Source organism: Ceratosolen solmsi, unplaced genomic scaffold, assembly GCF_000503995.2.
Source record: "Ceratosolen solmsi marchali unplaced genomic scaffold, CerSol_1.0 scaffold15, whole genome shotgun sequence".
In the NCBI taxonomy this organism is placed as follows: Eukaryota; Metazoa; Arthropoda; class Insecta; order Hymenoptera; family Agaonidae; genus Ceratosolen; species Ceratosolen solmsi.
In genome coordinates, this window is record NW_011948434.1 from 933013 (window position 1) to 943974 (window position 10962).

The 10962-nt window shown below is 35.2% G+C and overlaps 1 protein-coding gene across 1 annotated transcript in view; it reads right to left on the reverse strand.

Moving 5' to 3' along the window:
• Positions 1-10962, reverse strand: part of LOC105364842 (lost and found) — a 69510-nt gene that overhangs the window by 8020 nt on the left and 50528 nt on the right. The window contains exon 3 of the mRNA XM_011502872.1: positions 1473-1617. Coding sequence (XP_011501174.1) covers positions 1473-1617 — 145 coding nt within the window. The remainder of the gene's footprint in view (positions 1-1472; positions 1618-10962) is intronic.

Below are 10962 nucleotides of genomic sequence, written 5' to 3' on the forward strand. Positions count from 1 at the left end.
ACGTGATAGCTCAGTGGCAATAAACATACAATTCAAGAAAAGTAAAAAAAAAATCAATTATAAAAATAAAACTAATTATAATTCAACTAGTGCAATCATAAATAAAACAAACTAAATAACAAAACTGCTCTTTATTGAATACATGTACTATCTTGTCCACTAGCCTGCAATCCTCCTATCAACATCAGGAGCTCACGTCTAATCTTAGTTACTTGGCCCTCCTCGCCCGGTACACTATTTTTAAACATATACACTTGTGAGTATCTCGTATTACGTTTTCATTTACTATTTAGGTACTCTTGGTCAAAGACAATAAGATATATTTCATTAGAATATGTAAAATTACCATTTATAAAACTTTATAATAAATAAATATTTATAATAATTTATAATAAATTATTTAAATTTTTTGTAAATATTTCACTTTAAATGCATTTCAAATTCTATAATTAAACTAAAATAAATTCATACATTTAAAAAAACTATCGTTTTTAATAATTAATCTATAACAATAATCACTAACAAATATTTCAAATTAATCAAGACTATTTACATACAAATGTTTGTTAATATTTATTAATAATATAAGCAAAAGACTTTTACGTATTTTAAATACTCTAGGGCATGAATTATTTATATAATGTATTTATATTTAAAAATATTATAATATTATATTTATATTTATTAAAAAATTATAATATTATAAAAAAGTGTCGGAAGGTGACGAGCCTTTTCCATTGGTTGCCTCATCCATCTCTGGGACTTGGCTAGAAGCAGGGTCCGCTTGGGCATGGTCAATTTTCCAATACGATCGACCAGATGTGGCATAGCCAAGAACAATGCAAGCATTGTCTTAAAGGCCGAGTGCGCACGTATGGTCATTGCATGTTTTTGCACGTATGGGTTTTGGGTTGCAGTAAATATTTGTACTCAATGCTTTACGCATATCTGATATTCGTTCTGAATCTACTTTGGGGTTCTCCCGGCAGTAAACCCATTAGGTTCTACTGCACTGGGAGTATGAGCACGTTCCGCTAGAGTTTTCCAGATGTTTTATGACACTAGTACAAATAATTATGAGCAGGAAAGTTTTGAAGTCTTAAATACAATGTTCATGATATTACTTGCCAGATGTTTTATTGCCTTAAAAAAAGGAGTCTCTGATTCTCAAACAAATATAATTTATGTATTTGTGGAGAGTTTATTTCGAGAAATATTATAATATAAATAAAAATCTATAAATGATATTGTATGCTGTATTTCTATATATACTTCTATACAAATTTTTTTATTTAATCTCTAAAACTTTTTATTCATTTTCAAAAAATTTAGAACTTTATATTTCTCTTTTTTTTTTTTAATATTTAGATGATCTAATTATCAAATAAATCTAATTATTTTATTAATACTAGCTATCATTAAATATATTTTTTAATCTAATTATAATTTAATGCAGAATTACTTGTACTTACTAGGATCTTTAACGGCTGTAATAACGAGACGGAATCCATTCGTATCGGTCCCCCAGGCATCTGTTACGTACTTTAAAGTAACAAAGTTTGTATGCGTGTAGATGGCTCCAACGCTTTGCATTGTATTTCTGCAAGACAAATCAGCCTGAAATATAAAAAAATTCTCAAATGAAATAGAAAATACCACTTTTACATTTAGAAATAGTTTTTATAATGATTTTCACAGTTTTAATAATTTTATATAAGCATTCATATTAAAACTTTAAAGCAATTGTAATATTATATATAATAATAATTCATTATTAGTTTACTAGTATTCTTGTGATCTTCTTTTACTTAGTTATATGACAAATTTTTCTATTAATATATATAGTCTTAATTCAAATAAATAATTTTCAATTGCACAGTGTACCTCATTAGCTTATGCTTCTTTGAAAATCATTCTAAATTTTAAGTGGTGATACGAAATATTAAATACTTGTATTTTGTAAAAAAGAATAATAATTGAATTCAAGTTTTAAGTATAAATAAATTATTTTGAAAAATAACAGTATTATTTTATAAAATTTCTGGATAAATCGTAAATTGGAATAATGGCTGACTACCTATAAATTTATAAATATTTTTCATATAATAAACACACAATTATTATATGATCATTTTTAAAATAAAAAAATTAACCATTCACAAATAACATATCAACGATAAAATTCGAGAGAGAAATGCAGAAAATTACATCAAATCTTTAATATTAATTTCAACTGAAAGCTACACTGATAATTAGAATTTTCACTAGTAATGTTTGTTTTCAAAATGTGTAAGAGCCTATTAATATTTTATCGTTTTGTAAAAATATAATAATACAACAAAAATAATACTTATATATAATATGTAAGTTAATATTTTTTTTCATTTATTCATGTTTAACAATATTATTAAAATCTTCTTAATTAGAAAATAAGAATTTGTTTATATAAAATATACTAAAAATTTAAATAATGAATAATTATTTTACTTACATTATATACTAATGCATATCATTTATAAAAATAAATAATATCTGTATAAGAGTTTGTTATACATTTTCAAAATCTTTTACTATTAATTAATTTTTAATTGTATAATAAATTAAATTAAAAATTTATATTTATTAATAAAAAATCCTTTGGGTTAATTATTAAAATTTATTAGATGATGAGCATAATATTAATATTATTAATTATTTATTATTTATTTATTATTTATTTAAAATTATAAAAAGTTCTATCTAGATATATTTCAAAATAATATTAAAAAAAAATGTCGCTTCTTTATACTATTAAATTAATAAAAATTAAAAATTGTTATTGTTATGTTTATCGATAATAACATCAGTTCGTCATTTAAAAATATAATTCACTCTATAATATTCTTACGTGCCATCAATGCAGTGAGATCGACTCCACACGTAAGCTACGCTATTACACACGTTCTTACGAATCACTAACATACGGCTCCGAGAAATAAGTAAGCAGCAATACCAATAAACGGCTTATGGTACGAGGACTACTCCCACACGTCAAGCAGTAACGTGACACGGATATCCTCCTTCCACTTAGCCACCACAACGTACAAGTCGCTAGACAACGGCACACAGCATCATCATTACCCCTCATCAGTGACATCATACAGGCGCCCCACACTCAAGCCGTGACAGCTCTCATCGACAGCGGAAAAGGCGGCACCATCGTTACCCCTCATCAGCGCGTATCTCCCACTACCACTACGAGTCATAACTACGAGTAGGAGAATCACGCGCCACATCAAGAATACACTTACAAGATTATTATCGCTCATATTAATTGAAGAAACTCTCTTCTATTCATTGTATCATACATTCAATCCTACCTCAATAAACCACTGATTATATATTATATCATTATATACAATAAAGGAAAACCACCACATACAAAGGCAGTGTTGAATTATTGCATTGTCCATTCTACTTGCCAGCAAGCCTCCCTACAACATCTCAGGGAAGCTTTTAGTCTGATCCCAGACATTTTGGTCCTTCGAGCTGGATAAGTGGAAATCAGTGCATACATCCAATACTACCAGTCATAAGGATAATAGTACAGTACGCAGATCATTGAGTACCAGAGATTCTTCACTACTGCAAGCAACATTACTGTCCTATCATATCAACATGTCTACTCAGGACAAGAAGGAAATTAAGGAGTCAGTAAGTGCTACAACACGCAGCAAGGGAAAGCTAACCAGCGATCAAATCCTGCCGGCCCAATCACAGTGGGTCCGAATCGAGATGATGCGACCACTAACTAATAGACTTGATGCAGCCAAGGCATCCATAAGCCTACCAGAAACACTAGCAAAAAAAAGACGAAATACACAATGCATTCACAATAGAACATAAATCCATTACCAATAGCTGGCCATTGTCAGGCGCATCAAATGAATACTTCACAAAGAACGCCATGATGGAAGAGTGCATCTGCCACACTACAGCCACAACATTGATCATGCAATTATCTCAAGAATTAGGTTCAACAACGACCACTACACCAAGGCCTTCGAGTGCAGATGATAGGATACTGCCAGCAGAGGCTCGTGGAGTGACGTATCTCCTAGACATCCCTATCCCTACGTTCGACGGAAACTACCTTGCATGGCCCGCCTTCAGAGACCTGCTTCAATCACTAATACTTAAAAACTACACTGTTTGCGGAACTCTCTGCAAGGAATACCCGCAGAATTAATATCAGGCATGTTTCTACAGCACGAGTCATTGGAATCAGCCTGGCAGTTATTGCGAAAAAAATGCAGCTCACCCCGACTAGCTCTGAAAGCGCTTATTACACAAGCAATCACTATCTCATCAACAAGAGTGAAGGGAGTCCGGGAAGTGTCCACTTTAATGAGCAAACTACGTAATTTACGAAGATCACTGATGCAACATAATGTCACAAACGCATGGGACGCACTACTGCTACATGTGTCATTATTACAATTAGACGAGCAAGTAATAACAGCCTGGGAACAATCATTGGAAGAAAATTCATACCCACTATTCGAGAAGTTTGATCAATTCGTAATGACAAGAATGGAAGCACTAGAAAATGTAATAATGGCAAGCACACAAGGAATTCAAACGTCAATAAAACAAGCCCAACATCGTACGCCCAACACAAGGTTCGTAAGATTGTGGCAATCATCTAACACGCACGAACTACCAGGTTCAACTAGAAGGAAAGACGACGTAAAATCACAATGCTTCCACTGCAAGGAACTGCACCCCATTTGGAAGTGCAATAAATTCAAGCAGCTCAGTCCCACTCAGAGACTGGCCGTAATCAAGGAGAAGAGGCTATGCTATAACTGCCTGAGCAATCATTTGCCACAGCCTTACTTAAACAAGAGAAGATGTTGTGTATGCAACAAGGCACACCACTCATTGCTACATGACGCACCAGACAACACATCAACCAACGTCCAGTTACTACACACCACATGTCTAGACACGAGGCACATCAGTGAAAGCGAGAACCAACAACCAATAACATTACTCGCCACTGCTGTAGCCAAGGTGATCATACAATCAACAACACAACAAACCCGGCTGCTCATAGATACTGGTTCCGAAATCACAATCATCACGGAAAGATTGGCACGACTATTTCATGTAACGCCCAAAATGTCTGAAATACATGTACACGGAATTGGCAGAACTTCACCAATACAGCCACTAGGGATCATCACACTCACTATACAATCATTGCAGTCAAAAGAATCAATTATTGTACATGCGCACATACTCAAATCCTTATCCATACTTCTACCGTCCCAAGACCTCCCACAATGTACATGGCCTCATATCCAGGGATTGCCACTAGCCGACGAAAATTACGTCAAAACAAGACCTGTAGACATCGTGTTGGGAGCCGACTCGTATGGACAAGTAATGAAACCCAACATCATCAAGTCTTCACCAAACTTACCTATAGCACAATTGTCAATGTTCGGCTGGGTAGTTATTGGACCAGCCGGTAACTGCACTCAAATTGCAACATCAATGACCATAACCACGGAAGAACTAGAAGATAGCCTGCAAAATCTACTATTAAAATTTTGGATAATAGAAGAAATACCAAGGGAACCAAGCGGTCAACTTAATCCAGATCAAAAGCAGTGTGAACAGTACTACATAGCAAACCAAGCACGCGTTAGCACTGGAAGGTATATGGTTAAACTCCTCCTCTCAAAATCACCTGAAACACTCGGCGACTCATACTACGTGGCCCATCAATGCCTGGTGCGCTTACAAAAACGGTTCACAAGGGATGACAATTATCGCACGCTATATATCCAATTCATGACAGAATACGAGAACATGAATCATATGCGAAGATTACCGGCAAACTACCAGTCCAACAAAAGCGCTACTATCTGCCTCACCATGGTGTACTAAAACCAGACAGTTCTACGTCCAAGGTAAGTGTCGTCTTCAACGGATCGAGCCCATCCTCGACCAGACGATCATTGAATGACATAATGCACACCGGCGCCAACTTAAACCCAGACATTGTAGATGTACTAATTTGGATTCGCAAACACAGGTATTTATTCTCCACAGACATCACAAAGATGTACTGACAGATACTGGTCCGCAAAGACGACTGGGATCTACTGCGAATCCTGTTGATAGACGAACTGGGTAACGAGATCATTTATCAATTAACCACTGTCACATATGCGACCAGAGCGGCCCCATTTCTAGCTGTACGAACACTCCTTCAACTCATATAGGACGAAGGAGACAACTATCCACTCGCTGTACCCCCTATCAAATACGGAAGATACGTGGACGACATCTTTGGCGGTGCAGACAATCCAAGCCAACTAGTAGAGACAGCAACACAATATTAAGGGACCTCTGCATGGCGGGCGGATTCGCGCTAGCAAAATGGCACTCTACCAACGAAGAAGTAATAACCGCCATTGAGGCACCGCCGAATCCGGAACAGTCTGTCCGAAGATGCCACTAAAATTCTAGGACTGCAATGGAGGTCCCACGAAGACATCTTCTCATTCTCAACATCATTGGCTCCTCAAGCAACCACCACCTCAAAGCGTACCATTCTCTCTGACATTGCAAAATTTTTTGACCCATTGGGATTCGCATCTCCCGTAATAATACGAGCTAAATTACTACTCCAAGAACTATGGCTCCACTCAGTTAGATGGGATGATCCTTTCCCAGCTCAAGTTGTTAATCGATGGCACACCATCAGAAGAGAACTACAAACACTAAACGAATTAACCATACCTCGGTGATTCAAAACAAAGGAAATATCCAACATAGAACTACATGGATTCGCTGACGCGTCGCAACTAGCAATGGCTGCCGTCATCTACATGGCAATATACAATGAAGATAATGAACCGACCGTCACATTCATATGTTCAAAAACAAGGGGAGCACCACTAAAAAAACTAACAATACCTAAGCTAGAATTAACAGCCGCATTACTACTATCAAAGCTCACCACACGCATCAAAACTTCACTAAATCTAAGGATAAGGGTCACACATCTATGGACGGACTCACGAGTAACCCTGTCCTGGATCAAGGCTCACCCATCACGATGGAAGGAATTTGTGTGCAACAGAGTCACACAAATTCAAGAACTCACAGCAGAAACACAATGGAGGCATGTTCCCGGAACCTCAAATCCAGCCGACTGCGCATCCAGAAGACTTACCACCCAACAACTTAAAACTCACCCTCTATGGTGGACTGGTCCTCCATGGACACTAACTCCAGATTCGTGGCCAACACAACCAATTGACAAAGAGGACCAATGCGACCAGGAAGCCCGTCCAAGCATCTCCTTAATCGCCACTATCAAAACTTCGGAATACGACTGGGACATTGTTTACAAGTACCCAACATTGACTGAGCTACTAAGAATAACGGCAACATGCATTAGATTCATCGCATGCCTAAGGGGAAAACGCCCATCTACAAACCAGCTTACACACGATGAGTTAAATCAGGACAGAACACAGTGGATACGGCTGACCCAAAAGGCACACCTGGCCCAAGAAATGGCCAGAGTCATGAAACTGCATCCAGGAAAGGATGGACTAACTAGATTAGTAACACTAAAAACCACCTCCTCGATAATCTCAAGACCAATTCACATTCTTGCACCTCTGCCAGTTCCCATCGAAAATACGGCTATCAATCATCAATGAACGGATTACAGCATTTTACGCGGTAAACAAAGTGGGAGGGGTAAAGACACCTGCTTAGGTAAAAATATTGCGTGTGAAATCGTAAACACGATTCTACGAAATCGGGAAATTTCAATACTCAAATAGTCGAAATTACATTACAATTCCGATTAACAAGGGCCAATGAACTCTCCAAGGCTAGATTCTAGTGACGTCACTCTAACTATCAGCATGATAAGAGTAATCTAGAATTCACTGGAATCGCAAGTCTGTACTATAATATTTAAGGAGACGCGTTTGACACTCTCGTCCTCTTACTAGTTCAATCAAGCAGTCATCAAGATCGGATACCCGTCCCACAAGTCAACTGCACTTACACACAAATCGTCTCCAATTTATTCGTAAGCAAGCACATTCGGCTTACGAACAACACAGAGATCGTCTCCACCACCTACGTAAGCAAGCACATTCGGCTTACGACCAACACAGAGATCGTATCCACCTCCTACGTAAGCAAGCACATTCGGTTTACGACCAACACAGAGATCGTCTCAAACTCGTACGTAAGCAAGCACATTCGGCTTACTACTACTACACGGATCGACCTCAATACACTTAAGTTACGCTATTACACACGTTCTTACGTGCCATCAATGCAGTGAGATCGACTGAACACGTAAGCTACGCTATTACACATGTTCTTACGAATCACTAACACACGGCACCATGAACTAAGTAAGCAGCAATACTAATAAGTGGTATACGGTACGAGAAATATTCCCATCCGTCAAGCAGTGACGTGACACGGATATCCTCCCTCCATTAAATCGCTACAGCGTGCAAGTCGCTAGACAACGGCATCATTGCCCCTCATCAGTGACGTCACACAGGCGCCCTTACACAGGCCTCTACAGCTCCTATCGGTAGTGGTAACGGCGGCACCATCGCTGCCCCTTATCAGCGCGTATCTCCCACTACCACTACGAGTCATCACTACGAGTAGGAGAATCACGCGCCACATGAAGAATACCCTTACAAGATTCTTGTCGCTCATATTAATTGAAGAAACTCTCATCTATTCATTGTATCATACATTCAATCCTACCTCAATAGACCACTGATTATATATTATATGATTATATACAATAAAGGAAAACCACCACATACAAAGGCAGTGTTGAATTATTGCATTGTCCATTCCACTTGCCAGCAAGCCTCCCTACAACATCTCAGGGAAGCTTTTAATCTGATCCCAGACACATACAATATAGTTTGAGTTTTATCATTATTTCTATTTTACAGAAAAAATATTAAATATTTCACTTTTATTTTTCAATAAAAATATGAATATTGACTGAAATTTAATAATTAATTTATAAGTTACTCTTATAAAATATAACATGGAAATATGTTTCTCTGTGTTGTTTACATTTGTTTTATATATTAACTGATTTATTTTTACAACTTTAATTACTTGAAAAATGCATCCTGTATATCAAATCACTGCATATTAAATATATAGAATAATAAAAATTAATAAATACATGATATTATATTGAGAGATATTAAAAAAAAAGTAATTTTCCACAATTAATATTTTAAATTATATATAAGGATGAATTTCTAAAATTATTTACTATATAGAGATCTTTTTATTTTTGTAATGTTAAATTTTGCAAATTAAAATAATAAAGTCTGTAGCTGTATGACATTTAAAAGCAATATAATAATACATGCTTATAGTGATTTGTACTCATTTATACTAATAGATCTAACACTTCCAACCAGGAAAATTCAGAATAATATGCTTACATAAGACAGGTCAGTTTATATTGAAAAAAATCCTTTTATATAAATTTGTCAGGAAAACTTACAAACTTTGTATAAATATGTTATAAAATAAATTCTTACATCTCCTTATTTTAGTATTCGCCTATTTTCTTCACTCGAAATGCATGAAGAATAAATAAGAGCAGGGCAATTTGAAATTCAATTTAAGTGCAAAAGAATTTGGAAAATAGGTTTTTTAATAGTTTATGTGCGCTTTTCTATACGAATTATACAAACACCAGTCTATTTTAGTTGTAATTAAATTGATAAAGATAAGGTTGAACTTTGATTATATAGAAACCTTGGATAAATAATAATATCCTTTGGGATATACCAATGTACCAGTTTCCATTAACAGTGCATTGAACATATAGTGTCTATCTGAGTAGCATTCTTAAATTATCTGAAGCTGCATTAATGCGATTAATATTTGTGACAATTCCAAAACGGGAAATCAAGGAGGTACTATTATATTTAGTATGAATGCTGGATCATATATTTAATCTTTCAATATGATAATCCGGAATGTGTCGAAATAGAGTCGCTATATTTATAATTAATAATAAATAATAATGATTATTTACAGAATATTAACTTCATGATCAAGAAAATTTTGAATTATAGTTTTTTGAAGTTAAAAATTAATATTTTTAACTGTGAACTTGTTATTCGTTTATACAGCTGAAATCATATTTTACTGTTAAAAATGAAAATCAGAATACAATGAAAATAAGCCTATTTATTGTATTTACTATTATTTTATTATCCATAATAATCAAAATATTATTTCTTTTAGAAAATAAGTCAGAAATTATTATACAAAAAATTTTCATAATATTATAATATTTTTCTCGTATAATTTATAAAATCGAATAATTTTCTCAAATTAACCGGGAACTAAACCATTGCTTACTAGTATTTCTTATTACTAAATAGGATATTAAATGCAAGTTCTAATGAAAATGTTGAAGCTTTATATTTTACAATATACGGATTTGTTTGAGAATAAGAGACTCCGTTTAGTAAGGCAATAAAATATCTGACAAGTAATGTCATGAAAATTGTATTTAAGACTTCAATACTTTCCTGCTCATAATTATTTGTACTAGTGTCATAAAACATCTGGAAAACTCTAGCGGAACGTGCTCATACTCCCAGTGCAGTAGAACCTAATGGGTTTACTGCCGGGAGAACCCCAAAGTAGATTCAGAACGAATATCAGATATGCGTAAAGCATTGAGTACAAATATTTACTGCAACCCAAAACCCGTACGTGCAACAACATGCAATGACCATACGTGCGCACTCGGCCTTTAAGACAATGCTTGCATTGTTCTTGGCTATGCCACATCTGGTCGATCGTATTGGAAAATTGACCACGCCCAAGCGGACCCTTCTTCTAGCCAAGTCCCAGAGAGGGATGAGG